Source organism: Asparagus officinalis, chromosome 3 (assembly GCF_001876935.1).
Source record: "Asparagus officinalis chromosome 3, Aspof.V1, whole genome shotgun sequence".
Classification (NCBI taxonomy): Eukaryota; Viridiplantae; Streptophyta; class Magnoliopsida; order Asparagales; family Asparagaceae; genus Asparagus; species Asparagus officinalis.
The window spans coordinates 15,057,001-15,079,252 of record NC_033796.1 but is presented as its reverse complement, the minus strand read 5'-3'; the positions used below and the strand labels follow the sequence as shown (position 1 = coordinate 15,079,252).

The following is a 22,252-nucleotide window of genomic DNA, read 5'->3' as shown; positions in this document are numbered from 1 at the left end:
AGGATAGTCGTGCTCAGCCAGCTCCCAGTCGAACCTCTGCACCAAATGGTGAAGAAACACCGCCATCTCCAGCTTCGCCAGCTCTGAGCCTGGACACAGTCGAGGGCCACCGCTGAACGACATTATGTTGCAGTTCTTCGCCACTATCGCAAAGATCGTCTGCAGAGGCAGAGGTGATGGGTTAATATTAGAGAGTTCTTTAGGATAGTCGTGCTCAGCCAGCTCCCAGTCGAACCTCTGCACCAAATGGTGAAGAAACACCGCCATCTCCAGCTTCGCCAGCTCTGAGCCTGGACACAGTCGAGGGCCACCGCTGAACGACATTATGTTGCAGTTCTTCGCCACTATCGCAAAGATCGTCTGCAGAGGCAGAGGTGATGGGTTAATATTAGAGAGTTCTTTTTAAGGGATGAAGGGTGTTTTCATCTTTGTCTGTCGCACCAGGGCACGCGTCACACATTAGACTTGATGGTGTTAGCACGAGTGAAAATACACTCAGTCTCAACTATCAATTGAATAATAAACTGGTGTAATCAAATGAGCATCTTTACTAATGTGGTTTTTTTTACAGCGGAGAAGATCCAAATCCGTTCAAAAAGGGACCGCTGGAGCATGAAATTTGGATAAATTTCACAAACCTCTTGGAGGTTTTTGAACAAAACCAACATGAACTTTATAAAGTAAGATCTATTTTAGATTTTTATCTTCAATAATTATAAAACAAAATTTCATAATTAGCTAATAAAGAAGGTATATAGCTAACCTCCCATCTCCAAGGGTTGTAAATTTGCGGGTCATCGTAGATTGCTGGATCCAAATGTGCTGCTGATATGATGGCTACTACTTTCCATCCACATGGAATATCATACCCTACACAAATAAAAATTAAACAGAAAAAGTCAAAAGATAAAGTTCAAACTGCTCTTTGCACAAAATATCTTATATTCAAACTTTTGAAGTGCTAAATTTGTTGGATTTAATCTAATAAATCTATTTGTGGGCACATATGATTAATCAATGTGTATTGCTATCTTTCAGGATAACCCACTAAAGTGATCAATTAAGTTGGGTTAATGGGTATTTAAATATAATCATGGGGTCATATGTGCAGATACCAGGTTGTAATTGTGATTTATTGATGGGCTAAATTACAAAAGTACAACATCTATAAATAAGGGGATATGGTCCCTAACCTAGGGTTACATTAATTCTCTAATTCTCTTCACCCCCATCTAAGAGAGAAATTCGGCTAAAGGAGAAAACCCTAAGGTTAGAAGATCCAAAACCCAAAATCAAGATCAATCTATGGATTCAGGTATAAGCTTCCGCTCTCTTTTTAGTTTTTTGTTAATCTCTTTGAATTAATCATGGCTATATGGTTTTAGATCTCAAGTTTTGATTTAGATCTAACAAGTGGTATCAGAGCCACCTTGATCAATTCTTAGGGATTTAAGTTTTATTGGGGTTTTTGATCTTAAATCTCTGGTTAAAGAGTCAATTTTTTGGGTTCGGATGAACAGTAACGAAAATTTTCGGATGAACAGTAATTTTTTGTTCGGATGAACAATAAAGTTTTTTTCGGATGAACAGTAACTTTTTGGATTTTTCTTTGATTTTTTCTTCAATTTTTTCCAATTCTGGATCTGTTTTGAAAATAAAAATCAAATGTTTTTTGGGTTTGTCGGCGGCGGTTTCAATTTGAAACCCTAAGGGTTCGTGCGTGCGTGAAACGTGGCGAAAATTAAGGAGGTGGTTACCTCAAACGAACCTCGCGTTCGTTCAATTTTAACCGAGCTTCGCGCTCAACGAACTTCGCGTTCGTTATCAAGTGAGCCTCACGCTCAACGAACTTCGTGTTCGTTCTAAGGTGAACCTCGCGTTCAACTCAGGTGAGCGTCAAGCTCAATTTTAACGAACCTCGCGTTCGTTCTAAGGTGAACCTCGTGTTCAACTCAGGTGAGCGTCAAGCTCAATTTTAACGAACCTCACGTTCGTTCTAAGGTGAACCTCGCGTTCATTTCAGACGAACTTCGCGTTCGTGCTTCAGACGAACCTCACGTTCGTGCTTCAGACGAACCTCGCGTTCGTGCTTCAGTCGAACCTCGCGTTCGTGCTCCAGTCGAACCTCGCGTTCGCGCTTCAGTCGAACCTCGCGTTCGTGCTTCAGTCGAACCTCGCGTTCGTGCTTCAGTCGAACCTCGCGTTCATCCTTCTTTTTAACGAACCTCGCGTTCGTTCACGAACCTCGCGTTCATTTTTTTTAACGGACCTCGCGTTCGTTCTCAAACGAACCTCGCGTTCGTACTTAAGTGAGTCTCATACTCAACATAGTCGAACCTCGCGTTCGAAGTTAAGGGAACTTCGTGTTCATTATGGTTAAGCCTCGGCTTTTTATGGGTCCACTTTGGTATACTTAATTTATTCAATTAAGTTATGGGCCCTAATTAAGCTATGAGACCCCAATTAAGTTTTTAGAAATTCAGTTGATTTAAATTAAAATTTTTTAATTTAAATCTAATTCGGTTTTTAATCAATTATTTAATTCAAATATTATGACACTAAGGTATTAAGGTTGTCTCTCACTCCAATTGATTAATTAAAACAAGAAGTTACCAAAGTAACCTCTCTTGTATAGATTGTTCATGAGGAATATGAGATGTTTGTGTGTATGCCTTCGTGTAAATATTTAATCGGCCCAAAGGAAGGTTAATATTTATTTAGACTGTATACACATCTGCGATGATAAGCGTGTGACAATTATAAGGTTTACATGTGAATAATGAATCGATCCAAAGATAGTTTCATTATTTGACATGAGTTATTGTCAATGTTTGATCATTGCAACAAGGTATCACTTACAATTTAATATTACTGTCCAAAAACTTGATATTAATGTTGTGCCGGTATCTTGGATGGGAATTGTCATTATTTGAATTTTATTGATTATGGTTATTGATGTGAGCATTTTTGTTTTATTTCATCTAATGCATCTGCTGTAACAATTTCTGCTAACATCAACTCAATTCCCATGCTAAATGGGACAAACTTCAAGGTTTGGAAAGAGAACATATTAATTGTTCTTGGCTGCATGGATCTTGACTATGCATTAAGAACTGAACAACCCCAACCTCTCAATGCGGATAGCACTCCTGATGCAAAGAAGGAGCATGAGAAGTGGGAGCGTTCAAATCGCATGAGTCTTATGATCATTAAGCGCGGCGTTCCGGAAGCCTTCAGGGGCATAGAATCCGAAGGGATTACTAAGGCTAAAGATTTCCTTGCCGAAATTGAGAAGCGTTTTGCGAAAAACGATAAGGTAGAAACAAGCACGCTTTTAGCTCGCTTGATTTCAATGAAGTATAAGGGCAAGGGAAATATCAGGACGTACATTATGGAAATGTCTCATATTGCTTCAAAGCTTAAGGCACTTAAACTCGATCTTTGTGATGAGTTATTAGTGCATCTGGTTTTGTTGTCTCTTCCTGCACAATTTAATCAGTTTAACGTCAGTTATAACTGTCAAAAGGAGAAATGGACTCTAAATGAGCTCATTTCATACTGTGTGCAAGAAGAAGACAGGTTGAAGCAAGATAAGACAGAAAGTGCTCATTTGGCCTATGCCTCTAAGGATAAGGGCAAGAAAAGGAAGAATGATAAGGAAGCTGCTAAGGGTCCAGTTGAGAAGAAACAACATAAGGATAATCAGGGTTGTTTCTTCTGTAAGAAGCCTGGACATGTAAAGAAGGACTGTACAAAATATCACGCCTGGCGTGATAATAAGGGTACGTTCCTTGCTTTGGTCTGTTCTGAGGTTAATTTAGCTTCAGTACCTAGAAACACTTGGTGGTTAGACTCTGGTGCTACTACTCACATAAGTGTTTCTATGCAGGGTTGCCTGAGCTACCGAAAGCCAAGTGATGTTGAAAGACACATCTTTGTGGGCGACGGACAATCGGTAGATGTGGAAGCAATTGGGCACTTTAGGTTGTTGTTAGGAACTGGTTATTATTTGGATTTAAAAGATACTTTTGTAGTACCGTCTTTTAGACGGAATTTGGTTTCTGTTTCTGTATTGGACAAATCAGGTTATTCTTGTTCATTTGGAAACAGTCAATTCAGTTTATCTTTTAATTCAAATGTTGTGGGAACCGGTTACTTGAGTATTTATGACAACCTATATTTGCTTGATACAATTGCTTCTTACAATGAATCCTTGCATGTGGAATCACGTGGTACTAAGCGTAAATTAAATAAGGAAAATTCGGCGACATTATGGCATAAGCGCTTAGGTCATATCTCAAAAGGTAGAATTGAGCGTCTTGTGTCTGATGGCATTTTGGATTCCCTTGATTTTTCGGACTTCGACGTATGTGTTGAATGTATCAAGGGAAAACAGACCAAAGTGAAAAGATTAGGTGCCAACAGATCTTCGGATGTCTTAGAATTGATACATACGGATATTTGTGGGCCATTCCCTACGGAATCCTGGAATGGTCAACAATATTTTATATCATTCATAGACGATTACTCACGTTATGGGCACCTATATCTTATTCATGAAAAATCTGAGTCTCTGGACATGTTCAAAGCCTATAAAGCTGAAGTTGAGAATCAACTCAACAGAAGAATTAAAACCGTCAGATCTGATCGTGGTGGTGAGTACTACGGTAGATATGATGGTTCAGGTGAACAACGTCCAGGACCATTTGCTAGATACCTAGAGGAATACGGTATCGTCCCACAGTACACCATGCCGGGTTCACCTAGCATGAATGGTGTAGCTGAAAGACGAAACAGGACTCTTAAGGATATGGTAAGAAGTATGATTGCTCATTCTTCTTTACCAGAGTCACTCTGGGGAGAAGCACTTAAGACAGCAGCTTACATTCTGAATAGAGTACCAAGTAAAGCAGTTGCTAAAACACCTTATGAGCTTTGGACTGGTCGAAAGCCCAGTTTAAAGCATTTACATATTTGGGGATGTCCAGCTGAGGCAAGGCCTTATAGGCCAAATGAAAAGAAATTGGACTCCAAAACAGTTAGCAGCTACTTTATTGGATACTCTGAACGCTCTAGGGGCTTTAAGTTTTATGATCCCACTATAAGGAACATTTTTGAGACGGGAACAGCAACATTCTTTGAGGATGTTGAGTTTGGGGGGAGAAATAAGGTTAGAGACATTAGTTTTGAGGAGGAATTGGCTTCAGATCCAATCCATACAGTTACTTTTGACAATATTCAGGTTCCTATACCTGTTGTTGCTCAAGAAGTAAATCCGGAACCTCAAGATGATAATGTTGAACAACTCCCTGTTCCAGAAGAACAAACTCAACAACCTCAAGAACCAGTGCCATTAAGGAGATCCACAAGAGAAAGGAGAAATGCTATTCCGGATGATTACATTGTATTTCTTCAAGAACATGAGGAAAGTAGTGGAATGTTGGAAGATGATCCAATCAACTTCTCTCAGGCCATGAAAAGTTCTAACTCTCAACAGTGGATTGATGCCATGAATGAAGAGTACAAGTCTATGCAAGTGGATTGATGCCATGAATAAAGAGTACAAGTCTATGCAAGACAATAAGGTTTGGGAACTTGTCCCATTGCCAGAAGGTGCAAAACCAATTGGTTGTAAATGGATTTTTAAAACCAAACGGGATGCAAACGGTAATGTGGAGAGGTATAAGGCACGTCTTGTGGCTAAAGGCTATACTCAAAAGGAAGGCATTGATTATACAGAGACTTTCTCTCCGGTTTCATCGAAAGACTCTTTCAGAATAATCATGGCACTTGTTGCTCATTATGATCTTGAGTTACATCAGATGGATGTTAAGACTGCATTTCTCAATGGAGACATTGATGAGATGATTTATATGGTGCAACCAGAAAACTTTGTGTCAGGAGACCCAAAGAATATGGTTTGCAAATTAAGGAAATCCATCTATGGACTCAAGCAAGCTCCTCGTCAATGGTATCATAAGTTTCAACAAATAGTTATCTCGTTCGGTTTTGAGATGAACATTGTTGAAGACAGTGTATATCACAAGTTCAGTGGGAGTAAGTATATTTTTCTGGTTCTTTATGTCGATGACATCTTGCTTGCCACTAATGATATAGGCATGTTGCACGAAACCAAGAGATTTCTATCAAAGAATTTTGAGATGAAAGATCTTGGGGACGCCTCTTTTATATTAGGGATCCAGATATATCGAGATCGCTCTCGGGGTGTTCTTGGATTATCACAAAAGAGCTATATCGATAAGGTACTTAAAAGGTTTGGCATGCAAGATTGCAGACCAGGTGACACCCCTGTTGCTAAAGGAGACAAGTTTAGTCTCAATCAGTGCCCTAAAGGTAACCTTGAAATTCAGGAAATGCAGAAGATTCCTTATGCTTCGGCTGTAGGAAGTCTAATGTATGCTCAGGTATGTACGCGTCCGGATATTGCGTACATTGTTGGGATGTTAGGCAGATACTTAAGCAACCCTGGTATGGATCATTGGATAGCAGTCAAAAGGGTTATGAGGTATCTTCAGAAAACAAAAGATTACATGCTCACATACAGAAAATCAGAGAAATTAGAGGTCATTGGGTATTCGGACTCTGATTTTGCTGGATGCCAAGATAGCAGGAAGTCTACATCAGGCTACATTTATATGTTAGCAGGAGGAGCTATATCATGGAAAAGTATCAAACAAACACTAGTAGCTTCCTCCACTATGGCAGCAGAATTTGTAGCTTGCTATGAGGCATCCAATCAGGGAATATGGCTGCGAAATTTTATCATGGGACTGCGCATTCTGGAAAATGTTGAAAGACCACTAAGGTTATATTGTGACAATAAATCTGCAGTAATGTATTCCAATAACAACAAGAGCTCAACTAAGTCAAAACATATTGACATTAAGTTCCTGGTTGTGAAAGAAAGGGTACAGAGTGGACAGATATCCATAGAGCACATTGGGACAAACTCCATGATAGCTGATCCTCTTACTAAGGGATTGCCACCTAAGGTCTTTCATGAGCATACTGCTCATATGGGTGTGGTATTATTTGAGGATATTATGTTTTAGTGGGAGTTTGTATTTGTGGTGCTTTATGTTTGGTTGTATTGTCTGATCAGAATAAAGTATTCAGTTAAGACACTCTGTTACATTATGTTTGGTTTTGACCTCACTAAGGAGGACCAGTTGAAAATAGACATGTACTGATCACATTGCATGTAATTTTCATGCTGCACATCCATGATTGATCTATGTCATTTGATTGTATTGGTATATGTGACCATTGATGGGTCGAGTCACGATAAATGTGACGAAGGCCGCTTTGATCCTATATTGATATAGTCAATGGACGAGATTGTTCGGAAATACCTTTTTCAGTGATAGCAATTTTTGAGCTCATAAGGTTATACACAATTTAAGGAATCATATGGTGCCCAAGTGGGAGATTGTTGGATTTAATCTAATAAATCTATTTGTGGGCACATATGATTAATCAATGTGTATTGCTATCTTTCAGGATAACCCACTAAAGTGATCAATTAAGTTGGGTTAATGGGTATTTAAATATAATTATGGGGTCATATGTGCAGATACCAGGTTGTAATTGTGATTTATTGAGGGGCTAAATTACAAAAGTACAATATCTATAAATAAGGGGTTATGGTCCCTAACCTAGGGTTACATTCTCTAATTCTCTTCACCCCCATCTAAGAGAGAAATTCGGCTAAAGGAGAAAACCCTAAGGTTAGAAGATCCAAAACCCAAAATCAAGATCAATCTATGGATTCAGGTATAAGCTTCCGCTCTCTTTTTAGTTTTTTGTTAATCTCTTTGAATTAATCATGGCTATATGGTTTTAGATCTCAAGTTTTGATTTAGATCTAACAAAATTACCTTTAAATTGCACATCTTTAATTGCTCTCCTTTGCAAGAACTTCACAACATTGCCTAGTCTTAGAGTTTCATGAATAACCTATAAAAAAAACATTATAATTTTCCAATATCAGGCTTCAGTTACGCTTTTCCATGGATTATAACCAACTTTATGTTAAAAAGAAAAAGAAAAGAAAAAAGAAGTACCATATAGTTTATAAGAACAACAGAAAACTCTAACGTGTCAAACATAAAATTTTATCCCATTATTTTCTATATCTACTTACTTATGATTATTTATTTAGTTAATCATCTAAATATAATAATGATATATATGTTTAAATGATAATATCAAATTTAATTTCTTGTGCGTGAACACTGCAAATCATAGAGATCAATTACACATTGGGTGAATTCCATTTGCTTGTAGTCATCCCAATTCAATCCAGTTTCGCCTCGTTCCTTCATCTTCATCGCAATCCTAATGTGCTCTTCCTGAAATCACCACAAACGAACATTTACACATAAATTGAAGTCAAGTGCTGTAATGATTAGTGACAAATATCTGAAGGGCAAAGAGTTTGTGAATAACTCGCAGTTGTTGCAGGACTTTGGGAGAAGACTGCAGGAAATAAATAGCTAAAGAGATAGCGGCAGAGGAGGTCTCGTGGCCAGCGAAGAGCATGCTCAGTATTAAATCAAGAGTCTGATCTCTCGTTAGATGTGGGTGCTTTGCGACCGATGCAAGGAGATCGTCTTCTTCGAACCCTTCAACTCCCCCTTCTATCTTTCGTACTCTCTCATCCAGTTTTTGTCCTATGAGCTTCAGGATCGCTGACCTCGACCGTAAAGATAGATACCACATGCAAGACAGGGCAGTAGTGAAGTTACAATGTGCGTATCTAGTATCTCAAATAGCTACATAGGATATCATCGAATTGTCTATTTTTACTTGTATTTACAACTCGTAGCACACCACTGAAATTATGGCGCCATGACCGCTATAAGTACAGAGTGATAGAAAACTATTAATAGGTACTCAGGTCCATATGGCTCATTTGATGAGTGAATCATAAACACATCCGTTAATTGACATAAAGAGTACGTTCCGACTAAATAAGACCCAATTAGCAAGGGAGGCAAAGAAATAAGAGGGTTTAGTAGCAATTAACACCTTCAAGGCCCTTCTGTAGGCTGTCCCTGGCAAATTCAAAGGAATAGAGGCCATTCCCTTCATAAAGAAACCATACTCTTTCCTCAGCTGCTCCGTCTCTAGCATTTCAGGATCCATGTTCATCAGATGCTTCACCGTCAAGTTAAACGCAAACTGCACATATCTCCAACCATACATATGACATTGAAATTTACATAAATAACATTATTCGTTAAAGTGTGAAGCTGAATATAAAATAAGGTTGAATATATATAGTTGATAGATATATTATCTGTAATACCACAGAGGATGCATGGGCAATTAATTAAGCATATGCAAATAGGGTTAAATTTCACATAGACCCTTGTAATATCTCCTTGTGCCACTTATTGCCCCTTATGCTTCAGATAGTCAATATTATAAAATATAGGCTTGATTGCACATAGATGAGGCCTGGTGCTATCAATGTTTTGGAATGATTAGTTTCTTTTTGGCAAATAGACCCTAGATAAATTTTTTTTTGACTTAATTTATTTTTTTGACAGATATTGTCGTTAATTGGTGAAATTTATCCGACCGTAAAACATTAGTACCTTCTTCCCTTCTTCCACCGCGGAGAAAGTAGAGTTGTGCTTCCAAGAATCAAGGATATTAACAACCTTGGCTTCAATATCAGGGAGAAAATAATTGCGGAGCTTGACGTTGTTCATGAAATTAACGGCTATGGACCTCAATTCTCTATGTATATCACCTGTCACCGAGATCATCGACCATCGGCCCATAATCTCGGCCGTGCTCTTCGAATAGCTACTCTGGAACAGCTTCTCCTCGCTCTGCAGTATCAGCCGGTTCAACTCCGGGTCCACCGATACGATCGTTGGCTCCCCGAGCAAACTCATCTTAAATACCCTCCCATACCTACAACCACAATAATAAGAATAAATAGCATATTCTGTTATCACGTTTCATTGAGGAGGAGATGATTGATTACTTCAAAAATTACCCTTAAATCCAAATGCCCGAACTAAATTTTTTTTTAATCCAACCGCAACATGTTAAATCCAAATAACTGATACGTCATATACAGAGCAACTTAAACCCAGGCATAACGACAGATCACCACCACCGATTACAGCAATCAAAGCAGAAATTAAGTTTAAAAGTAATTCCGTAAGGATATTTTAGATGTTAAGAGTGATTTTAGAAGTGAGTAGGTTAATTAACTTTGATTTTGTAATTAAACGGAAAAAAAAAACCCATAAGATTTTACGAACTTGGCGATGTGTTGGTCGATGAAAGTGCCTAGAGAGGCCGACGAATGTGGCTGCATGAAGGGGATCGTGTCCCCAATGAGAGGCCAACCGCCGACTTTTCCCGGTGGGAGCTTGAGGGACTTCCCTGCGAGTTTGTTGTTGCTACCGAAACCAAAGAAGATGACGAGGGATATGACTAGTGTAGAGAGTACTAGGAGAAGCTCCATTGCCATGGCTAATATTGAGAGAGACCTTAGGGAGTTAGGGGTCTTGTTTGCTTAGTAGTGGATGGAGTGAATGGTACCTAAGGGCTTGTTTGGATTGAGGGGAATGAGGGTGAAGGAAAGTTAGGAGAACCATTCACCTCCATTCACTTTGTTTGGGAACACTTAGGAGGTGAAGTTAATTCACCTCCATTCACCTTGGTTCACCCCCAAATAGTATAAAAATTGTTACCCCCCAAATTGGGGTGTAACCAAGGGGAAGGGAATGTTCACCCCCAAATAGTATAAAAATTGTTACCCCCCAAATTGGGGTGTAACCAAGGGGAAGGGAATTCCCTTCCCTTCCCTATTGTTACCCCCCAAATTGGGGTGTAACCAAGGGGAAGGGAATTCCCTTCCCTTCCCTTCACTCAGTTTTCCTTAACTTCCCTTCACCCCCTACGAATCCAAACAGGCCCTAAGATTTTTTTATAGATCGAAGGGCACGCAGCTATTCTTTCGCTAGGTTTTTCTCCCGTATTGATCCCTTAAATCTTTATTATTTGAAATCAGCCCCCCCAAATCAATGAAATTGCTATCAGCTCCCTCAAAGCTTATTAATTATTCCAAATGAACCCCTCTATTGTTTATACCCTCAATTAACCGTTTCCCGTCTCGAATACCCAAAAAATAAATTAAAGAAACAATTTTAAAGGAGTCTCGGAAATAAAGTTTCAAAATGTTGTGGAAATATGGTTATATCAGATAAACTTTTGAAAAAAAGAGTTTTCATATGCTTATGGGTTAGTCATAGCCACATTTAATTGCAAGAAATAACAGAGCCATCAAATCATTGTCAGATACACTTTAAGAAAAATGAGTTTTCATATGCTAGTAATAGTCATTTAGTTGCAAGAAATAATAGAGACCTCAATTCATTGTCTTCTCATTTGCATAGCATTCTAGCAAGTACCAAAGACTGCTCAACATAAATTATAAAGAAAAAACACTTCACCAAAAACAGAGAATGAGATATGATCTTGGAACCTCACTTGTATGAGACATTTAAAGAAATGACGTCATATGTCTCTTTGTAAGTCTTCTGACAAGTTCGCAAGTAGCTCTTCCTCATCTACACCTCAAGTGCCAGCCCAACTATCTTTATGCTTGCCTCACCTGTCTGAATAATTCAATTCAAAATAAAAAAATGATAAGAAATGTTGGGGGGTTCGAAACAATCAATCGAATCCTTACCCTTCCGGACCTTGTGTTGAAAGTAGGAAAGTAGGAATAATACCACAAATAAAGATCTAACCTTGCAAAAATAGTAAAGAAGACGAACACACAGATTTAACGAGGTTCAGCAACGTGCCTACGTCCTCGGGAGCCACACCACACAATCTCTTTTATTAATTGAAGAAGAATACAAGCTCTCAAACTAGGGTTTTATCTCTATGAGATTCTCTCTCTTTTTTGCAGTCAAAAAGCTCTCTTTTTTGTCTTACAAACCCTAAAAACGTTTGGGTATTTATAACAAACCCCAGCCAAACAAGATTCCTAAACAGGATAGGAAACAGGGAAACAGCGTCGCGGTCGACCGTCGTACCAAGGTCGGTCGACCGGCCAGAGAGAAAAATTATTACAGTGTCCTGTACACATTTGCGGTCGACCGCAGTGCCACTACGGTCGACCGCACAGTCTTCTGACTGTTTTCTTCGTCTTTTCGATTGCAGCTTCGGGTCTACACACTTAGACTAACAATCTCCCACTTGGAGACCAAAGCGCTATCAACGAGCTCACCCGAACTCTTCCCTTCTTCGCATGTATCTTTTCCCTGAAAAAATTCTTTCTTCAATCAACATCCCGGCGATCGCGCCGATCCTCGTAGTGTGGCTCCGCCTTCGTCTTCTACTCGTGAAGGCCAACTGAAGTTGCGCACAAGTCCAGTTTCTCAATGGTGACTGCCTTTGTCAACATGTCCGCCGGATTTTGAATCCCCAAAATTTTCATTAAGTATAACTTTCCGTCCTCGATCAGCGAGCGTATGAAATGGTATCGTACGTCGATATGCTTCGTTCTGGCATGATATACTGGATTATTGGCAAGATGTATAGCGCTCTGGCTATCACAATAAAGTACTCCTCTCCCTTACTTTAGATCCAACTCTTCCAAGCACCCGTTCAACCAGATCATCTCCTTGCTTGCTTCAGTCACCGCGACTACTCAGCCTCGATTGTAGACAAAGTCATAATCTTCTGCAGACGTGAGACCCAGCTCACTGCTGTCGACGCTAAGGTATAAACATACCACGTGGTGCTTCACCTCATGATCACCGGCGAAGTCCGCATCCACGTATCCCTACAGCACCAACTCCTTCCTCCTGAAATATAGTGGTTTGTTTGTTGTCCCCCTCAAGTAGTACTGCATTATCCACTTCACGGCCTCCCAATGCTGCTTTCCTGGATTGCTTGCAAATCTTCTCACAACTCCCACTGCATGGGCGATGTCCGGCCTCGTGCAAACCATCGCGTACATGAGACTCCCAATGGCCGAAGAATATGGCACCATGCTCATATGCTCTCTATCTGTATCTGTCTTAGGCGATTGCTCCTCAGATAGTTTGAACTGACTTTCAAGGGGTGTGCAAACAACTTTAACATTCTGCATGTTGAACCTCTAAAGTACCTTCTCAATGTATTCAGCTTGGCTCAATCTCAATGTCCCTTCAGCTTCATCCCTACTGATTCGCATCCCTAGAATCTGCTTCGCTGCGCCCAGATCCTTCATTGAAAATTCCTTTGCTAGATGCTTCTTCAAACTGTTTATCTCTTCCAAACATAGTCCTGCTACCAACATGTCATTAACATATAATAACAAAATAATAAAGCTGGACTCGAACCTTTTGAAATAACAGCAATGATCCGAATTGCATCTTCTGTAGCCATTGTTCTACATGAAGTTATCAAACTTCTTATACCACTGTCTCGGAGCCTGTTTCAAACCATATAAGCTCTTCTTGAGCTTGCACACCATCTCTTCCTTTCCTTCTTCAATGAAGCCAACAGGCTGCTTCATGTAGATTTTTTCATCCAAGTCATCATGAAGAAAGGCAGTCTTCACATCCAACTGCTCAAGAAAGAGATCTTCTGTAGCCACTAAGCTCAACACCACTTTGATGATAGTGAGCTTCACGACAGGTAAAAATATCTCCGTGTAGTTCACTCCTTCCCGCTGTTGAAACCCCTTCACGACTAGTCTGGCCTTATACCTCTTACTTCCATCACTCTCATGTTTGACCTGGTAGACCCATTTATTGTGCAAGGCTTTCTTCTGCGTAGGTAGCTGGGCTAACTCCCATGTCTCATTAGTGAGTAGAGAATCCATCTCCTCCTGCATCGCATGCTCCCACTGCTGAGATTCACTCACTTGCACTGCCTCTTCATAACACTCCGGCTCTCCACTATCTATTAAGAGTAGATAATCAAGTGACGAGAGGTATTTAGGATTTGGTTTGGGTACCCTGGATGACCTCCTAAGCTCCACGCCCTGGGTAGTAGCTTCTGTACCTGTAGTCTCCTCCGTTCTACGGTCAAAACTGACATCGTCGCCCCTATCTGAAAGTTCCTCCAAATCCATGTACTCGGATCCACCTGTATCCGTAGTGTTGCTCCCACTGCTTTGGCTATCCTTAGCATTGTCCATGTCCTTGTACATCACCTCCTCATTGAATATCATATCCCGGCTCCTGATGATCTTCCTGTTCTTCTCATCCCACAGACGATACCCGAACTCATCAACACCATATCCAATGAATGTACACTTCTGTGACTTAGCTTCTAGCTTGTCCCTGACATGGTCACTGCTATGAAGATATGCCACGCAGCCAAATACTCGCAAGTGTGAGAGATTTATCTTCTTGCCACTCCAAACCTCCTCTGGAATCCCAAAATCTAATAGAACTGATGGTCCGTGATTAATCAGGTAGGCTGCCGTATGTACCGCATCCGCCCAAAATGTCTTAGGCAGACCTGCATGTAATCGCATACTCCGCGCACGCTCAGTCAAGGTCCTGTTCATTCTCTCTGCAATGCCATTTTGTTACGGTGTCCCTGGAGTGGTTCTCTCTAAACGAATCCCATTCGTAGCACAGAACCTCTTGAACTCCTCCGGCTCGTATTCTCCACCATTATCTGATCTCAAGCACTTCACCTTCAGATCTGTCTCGTTCTCGACCATGGCCTTCCACTTCTTGAAGATTTCGAACACCTCTGACTTGTGCTTCATGAAGTAAACTCACACCTTCCTCGAGTGATCGTCGATAAAGGTGACGTAGTATCTCGAACCGCCAAAAGAAGACACACTGGCTGGGGCCCATACATCTGTATGAATCGACTCTAGTTTCTGAACCTTAGGTGGCCTTCCACCTTTTTGAAAACTAACCCGCTTCTGCTTCCCAAAGATGCAGTCTTCACAAACTCCGACTTCAACGGCGTCGATCCCGGTTAGCTTTCCTTGTGAATGTAGGATTTTCATCCCCTTCTCGCTCATGTGTCCCAGCCTATTGTGCCACAAATCTGTACTCTCCTTGCCAGCTGCAATTGCGATGGTGTCACTCGCATGTGAAGTGAGGTAGAGAGTTCCCGTTTTATTGCCACGGGCAACAACCATCGTACCGTTGGAAATTTTCCACGAATCCCCGGTAAATGTCTAAACGTAGCCTTCTGCTCCAAGCTGTCCCACCGAAACAAGATTCCTCTTCAACTTCGGCACATGTCTCATGTTCTTCAAGTTCCACTTAGAGCCTTTTATCTGTATCTGAACGTCGCCCTTTCCAACAATATTACAAGGCTCATTGTCCCCCAAATATACTTTACCAAAGTCCCCTGCTATATAGTTCTGAAGTAGTTTCCTATTAGCAGTGGTGTGGAAAGAAGCTCCTGAGTCGATGACCCAAGAATCAGAATCGCTATCCATAGCAAGGATCAAGGCATCCTGCACGATATGAGCCTCCTGCTCACCCGCATCCTTCTTTGGTGCTTTACAGACCGAATACATATGGCCCTCCTGGCACCAGTTCCAACACTTCCCTTTGATGGTTCTAACATTTGAGTTTGACCTCTTCTTTACTGATTTCGACCGATTCCTGTTCTGGTTCCCTTTCTTCTGGCTTCTGCCTCTCTGCTTGAAACTTAGGGCTGAACCTGAACCTTCTGATTCGGACGATTTCCTTCTAACATCCTCGGATAAAATCATGCTGACAACCTCACTCAGCTTCAACTTCTCTTTCCCCGCCGAATTGCTGATTGTCATCACACAACCCGCCCAACTATCCGGCAACTGCGATAGTAGTAGAAGGGCCTGCACTTCATCATCGAACATGATGTCCATGGAGATAAGTTGATCAACAATTGTGTTGAACTCGCTGAGGTGCATCGTGAAGGACCGTCCTTCAGCCATCTTAAGGTTGAAGAGAGTTTTGACTAGATGCACCTTGTTTGGTGCCGACGGTTGCTCGTACATCTTCGCGAGCGCTTCCATAAGCCCCACCGTCGTCTTCTCCTTCAGAATATTGTGGGCTACTGATTTGGCAAGCGACAACTGGATTTGCCCTAGAGCCTTCCTATCCAGTACCTCCCAATCACCATCTGACTCCTCTTTCTTCTGCCCCTTTTCCTTGCCCATCAGCGGGCGATACAAGTCCTTCTGGTACAGATAGTCCTCTATCTGTGACTTCCAGTATGTGAAGTCTGAACCGTCAAACTTCTCGATCTTTGATTTGTTTTCCTCTGGTATGGCTTTCACACAAATTGCTGAACGAAGCTCTGATACCAGTTGTTGGGGGGGGGGGGGGGGAACGAAACAATCAATCGAATCCTTGCCCTTCCGGACCTTGTGTTGAAAATAGGAAAGTAGGAATAATACCACAAATAAAGATCTAACCTTGCAAAAATAGTAAAGAAGACGAACACACAGATTTAACGAGGTTCGGCAACGTGCCTACGTCCTCGGGAGCCACACCACACAATCTCTTTTATTAATTGAAGAAGAATACAAGCTCTCAAACTAGGGTTTTATCTCTCTGAGATTCTCTCTCTTTTTTTCAGTCAAAAAGCTCTTTTTTGTGTCTTACAAACCCTAAAAACGTTTGGGTATTTATAACAAACCCCAACCAAACAGGATTCCTAAACAGGATAGGAAACAAGGAAACTGCATCGCGGTCGACCGTCGTACCAAGGTCGGTCGACCGGCCAGAGAGAAAGATCCATTACAGTGTCCTGTGCACATTTGCGGTCGACCGGATCTGCCACTGCGATCGACCGCATAGTCTTCTGACTGTTTTCTTCGTCTTTTCGATTGCAGCTTCGGGTCTACACACTTAGACTAACAAGAAATACTCACAACCATCAACCAAACTAGCTATGTAAGTGACTAGCAATATTCATATCTCCATATAAATATACAACTGTATGAATGCATGTTTAACTGCTAAATTTTAGAACTTCACTTCTCATCGAAATCTACCAGTGACCTAATCACCCAATAATCCATACAAACTGTAGAATAATTCTATTCTAAACCTCATGAAAATTAAATAACCGTCTAGTTTCTTAAAGATTGAAACATTTTGGTCAATCTAGATGGAATTCCGTCTAGTTTGCCTCAACCTAGATGGAAGCAGATTAAACGGAGCAAACTAGATAGAAATCCATTTAGGTGAAGCAACTTAGATAGGAGATTGAGCAACCTAGATGGAATTTTCCGTCTAGATTGCTCGTTTTTCTACTAGTGTTTGGTACGTTTCCTTCCTTTTCCAAAAACCATTTCCTTTATTTTTTTGTGTTCCCTTCACTTTCATAGAAATTGTTTCTTGTGTTTGTTTCGCCAAAACATATGGGCTAAAAATACTTTCCACCACTTTTCTTAGTTTGGTTCAACTTGAAAAAAGAAGAAAACAATTGATGTGTGAATAGATTCCCTCATTTTCTAGTGTTTGGTTCAAACTAAAAAATCAAGAAAACTTAATTGTGATCATCATGGTGTGATTACCACCCATATAAGACAAAATATTAACAACAAAAATTGAGGCACACAAAATATTGGCTAGTAAGTACACAACTAATTATTGCTGGAAATTCAGTTCAGCTTGCACACAACTGAAACCAAAGGCCAAGCACACATATATAACCAAACACTGGCTGAAACCAAGATCATAACCAACACAACTGAAACCAAACAATGAATATCCAACACAAATATCAAGCACAAATATCAACACAACCAAGACCAATACAAAAGCCATCCAATTCGCAAACCAAACCAAGGCTGTGACCAAGGCTGAGACCAGGCTGCGATCAAAACTAAAACAAAAGAGACCATTATCATAGTATTGATCCAACCTGTGCAATTAACCATTAAATGAAATAATAGTCTTTTTCCCCCTATTCTCACATTTCTTATTTTTACACATCATATGCAATAAGAATCAACATAAGATGAGATGCAGAAGCCGACCATTTAGTAGTTCAGCTTCAGGAAAATGATATCTTTTGATCCATGCCCACCAGGGTATTATTGATGAATCAAAGACTATAGGCTCGTCGTTACTTGATGCTTCGGGAGTTTCTTGCAGCCATTTCCTTATTCTAGCCTCTGAAAATAAAATGAATTTCTTAATAAGAGTTGGAAGACTTGACTTTCATATGTACTAAAAAAAGGAAAATCAAACATAAACATTAACCTTCATATATTCCATATTAGAAAGAAATATCAAATGGAATGATAAAAAAAATAGTAATTGACAATAAAATGTTGGACAAAGATGAATGGATGCTCAATATCAACTTTTTGTTGATGAATCTGCAAAGAACCCTGTTTTTGTTGTAACAAGGATTTCAAACAAGCTCCTCGACTTAGTGACAACTCTTTATAGAGTATGCTTCTAATAAGGTGTAAGAAATGAACTAAAAGATGAATCATTAGCACTAAAAAAGGGTAAATATAAGTGCTACTGCTACCTTGTTTATGGTAAGTTTTATAGTAACGTACAAGGAATGAACTAAAAAATAAAATTCATTAGCACAGAAAGTTTTATATTAAAAGAAACTTCAGCTAAATACTCACAAACCAGTTGACATATGAGCAAACGGTTTAGGATAAATATCCCCTTGACTTACCAAGGCACCTGCTAGGACTCTGTAATCACCCTATTTTTTCCACACAGTTAAGAGTTAAGATTATTAAACAAACTTCTCGCTCCTCCACAAAGCTTCCTCCAAGAGTACAAACAAATTTCCAGGTTCAAACTTAACTCCTAAAGCAATCAAAAAAGCTGAACATGGTAATGCACAATAAGGACTAGCATATCCTTCCTCCAAGAAGGATGTATTTACTCAAAACCTCTAAATCAATATTTTCCATGATAGAGATCATGCAAATCCATCTCCCCGCACTATGAAGCATCTCTAACATAAATGAAGCACTCACATGGCAACCATTGTTCAAATGTGACATGGATTAGCCCAATATATCTTCAGCATTTAAGTATCTTGACACATAACACTTGCAGAACTTACAAAAAACACACGTAATAAAAGATACAAGCAATGCCCAAGATGATCAATAGCCAAAACCATATACAAGCAAACTTCGCAATTGGATTAAAGAAGAAAAAGCAAAACTTTAACAATTCTAACTTAAAACACTGACATCATACTTCAGCATTTAATGAAAATAAATTGTATTTCTTCTCTATTGGAAAATGAATAATATTTTTTCATTGACTAATGCTGAAATCCAAATAAATAATTACCTCGATCTTAAGGCATGTCTTGAAGGATGCACATATATATAGTTGAATCCCAGATAAATAAGGCACATAATACTGCACAATTGCGACATCATTGCCATTCAAAATCAAAGGCACTCCAGCTCCATACGCACTCCACTCCTTAAATGACTCCCAAAGATCTTTGAGATCGAAGTATGGACAAGATTCCCCATTATCCGAGCTCCTCCACCTCCTCACGCTCGTCTAGTGCAGCAAAAACACGAAATTTACCCAAATAATTTTCAAGGACCCAGATAAATAAGGCACATAATACTGCACAATTGCGACATCATTGCCATTCAAAATCAAAGGCACTCCAGCTCCATACGCACTCCACTCCTTAAATGACTCCCAAAGATCTTTGAGATCGAAGTATGGACAAGATTCCCCATTATCCGAGCTCCTCCACCTCCTCACGCTCGTCTAGTGCAGCAAAAACACGAAATTTACCCAAATAATTTTCAAGGACCCAACTTTCCCCCCATTTCAGCTCTAATTAGCTTACCTTCCGACGGTACTGAACCGGAACCACGGGCGTTGTGGACTCAATAAACCGGTCCAAGTTGCCGACAGGAGTCGGCGGCGTCGACGGCGGAAGAGACGACGAATTTGAGTTAGAAGCAGGGCCGGCCCTGGGGTAAGCCCACCAAGCCCCGGGGCTGGGGCAACCCAGGGCCGGGGGGCAACCCATTCCGAACGTTCCTATACCCCTCAAACTGTAATTTTCTTTGATTTTTAAAATAGACTTTGTACAAGGGCCTTTATGCAAAAAATGTTAGAGGTTATGTTTGTAAAAGAACTCGACCCCACCTTTTATTTCAGCGATTCCAACTCCAAGTCTCTGACCTCCCGACTCCCGTTCACAAAAAAGAAGAAAAAAAAAAAGAAACCCTCCTCTCCTCGTCCAGTCCCCCTTCCCGAGCCGCCGCCGGCGGCTTCGCTCCTCCCTACCGAGCCGGCGAGCCTCCGAGTCCGTCGACCCGTCCTTCAAGCAGTCAAGCTTCACTCCATCAGGTAAAAATTTTTAACTAAATAATTTTAGGGTTTTTTTTTTGGATAGAAATTTGGGGTTTTTATGTTTTGCAATGAAATTAAGATTTTGATTTTGAATCTTGGTTGAATCTTAGTTGTTGAAGAATTAAATTAGGGGTAATCTTGGTTGAATCTTAGTTGAAGAATTAAATTAGGGGTTATGATATTTTGGAATGATATTGTTTGTTTTAATAATAATGATATTGCTTTAATAATAATGAAATTGGGGTTTGTTTTAATAATAATGATTTTGCAATGAAATAATGTTTGTTTTAATAATAATGATATTGTTTTAATAATAATGAAATTGGGGTTTGTTTTAATAATAATGATTTTGCAATTGAGCTTTGATCTTCATTGCATATTTGGTTTATGCTTTCTACAAAGCTCGGTATCATGTCCAATCAATTTAAATGTGCACAACATTGAGGTTTAAATTCATGAAGAACACGTTGAGAATATATGCTACCAGTTAGACCTTGAATTTTAATATAACTAGGTAATTGAGCAGTCATCTCCACCTCTATCAAGACTCTGTCCTTGATTGATATAATGTTTGTTTTGCAATGAAATAATGTTTGTTTTAATAATAATGATATTGCTAATTGGGAAATTGGGAAGATAAGAGCCGGGTCTGTCCTTCATTGATATTGCTAAGTTTAGTTTATTGTGATTTCATATATGTTATATAATTATATTTACAGACTACAATACACTATGACGGGAGATGACAAAAACCGAGCAAGGATTAGAAAACAAAACTCTGGAGCTCATAATAGAAGAGTCAAGCAACGTCAAGATGAAATGGCAAAATCACTACATGGCTCAATTTCTAAGCTATTCAAAGCAAAAACACAACATTCTCTTCTCTTGAATCAAGTTGAAGAAGCTAGTGCCACTACCAATATTAGTGAAAATATGGATGAGGTCATTGAGGAGCCCATAAATGAAGTCACTTATGCGGATGGAAGTCGTAAGGAGGAAGCTAGTGATGAAGATCATGAAGATCCTGTGAATGAAAATGTTCATGAAAGCATACTTGATCTTGAGAAAGATGTGGAAGTAAATTATGATCCGGGATTGTGGGGAAGTATAAATGATACTAAGAGGGTGATGATAGTTCAACGTGGTCCTATCAAGATTTTAATGAAAAATGATGAGTTTCCAAGTGAAAAGAAGAGTGGGAGAAATAGAAGTTTTTCTTCCAAATATTATATCCGTGAATTTCCAAATGGCGAGAAGCATGAAAGGAAATGACTTGTCTATTCAAATGAACTGAATAGGGTATTTTGTTTTTGTTGCAAGTTGTTCAAGAATAAACCAATGACAACCAATTTGGCGGAGAATGGAATAGACGATTGGCATAACCTTCCTACAAAGCTTAGAGAGCATGAAAGTAATCCGGAGCATTGTGCAAATGTTGTGAAGTGGGTTGACTTGCAAAAAGGACTAAAACTAAAGGCAACAATTGATAAAGATATAGAAGCACAAATTGAAAAAGAGAAAACTCGTTGGAAGATGATACTAGTTCGAATCATTGCGGTTGTGAAGACTCTTTCTCGAAATGGTTTGCCATTTCGTGGAACTAATATAAAGGGCAACCAAAATTAGATTGGGCTAGGGCAACCCAAAGCCCGGGGCCGGCCCTGCACTTATGCATAACAGAAGACAAAACGTAGAGAAAATAAACCTCCTTGTGATTCTCTTATACGTCTAAATATTTCAGACTCCATACAAGAAATTCACATCTCCTTGCATCTGAATAAGCAACGAAATCCGTAAAACGCAATCAAACATCTGAAAATTTTCGACACCCCTGAAATCAGTTAACAACGCGTAGCAACAGATTTGTACGAGCTTACAAGCGCGCGCGGACACCAAACATAGGGTCAATTGCGGATACACCC

General features: G+C 39.9%; 2 protein-coding genes across 2 annotated transcripts in view; both read right to left on the bottom strand.

The window, feature by feature from the left end:
- The window catches only part of LOC109834673 (cytochrome P450 90B1-like), a 15,396-nt gene extending 4,880 nt beyond the window's left edge, over window positions 1–10,516 (bottom strand). The window contains exons 1-7 of the mRNA XM_020402703.1: window positions 10,305–10,516; window positions 9,624–9,948; window positions 8,938–9,204; window positions 8,280–8,372; window positions 7,899–7,977; window positions 764–870; window positions 35–360 (exon numbers count right to left, since the gene is read on the bottom strand). Coding sequence (XP_020258292.1) covers window positions 35–360; window positions 764–870; window positions 7,899–7,977; window positions 8,280–8,372; window positions 8,938–9,204; window positions 9,624–9,948; window positions 10,305–10,516 — 1,409 coding nt within the window. The remainder of the gene's footprint in view (window positions 1–34; window positions 361–763; window positions 871–7,898; window positions 7,978–8,279; window positions 8,373–8,937; window positions 9,205–9,623; window positions 9,949–10,304) is intronic.
- Window positions 17,667–20,091, bottom strand: LOC109833125. The gene is made up of 4 exons (XM_020400679.1): window positions 19,819–20,091; window positions 19,564–19,736; window positions 19,296–19,344; window positions 17,667–18,136 (listed from the first exon to the last, which is right to left on the bottom strand). Exons 1-4 carry the CDS (start codon window positions 20,002–20,004, stop codon window positions 18,125–18,127), a joined length of 420 nt encoding a protein of 139 aa, XP_020256268.1. The 5' UTR covers window positions 20,005–20,091; the 3' UTR covers window positions 17,667–18,124.

Excerpts from the sequence above, each read along its gene's own strand:
- LOC109833125 (XM_020400679.1), bottom strand. The coding sequence starts at position 20,004 with ATGGGTTGCCCCCCGGCCCTGGGTTGCCCCAGCCCCGGGGCTTGGTGG. Across the intron at positions 19,737-19,818 it reads CGGTTCAGTACCGTCGGAAG|ACGAGCGTGAGGAGGTGGAG; the intron begins GTAAGCTAATTA and ends TTGCTGCACTAG. Across the intron at positions 19,345-19,563 it reads TATGTGCCTTATTTATCTGG|GATTCAACTATATATATGTG; the intron begins GTCCTTGAAAAT and ends TTATTTATCTGG.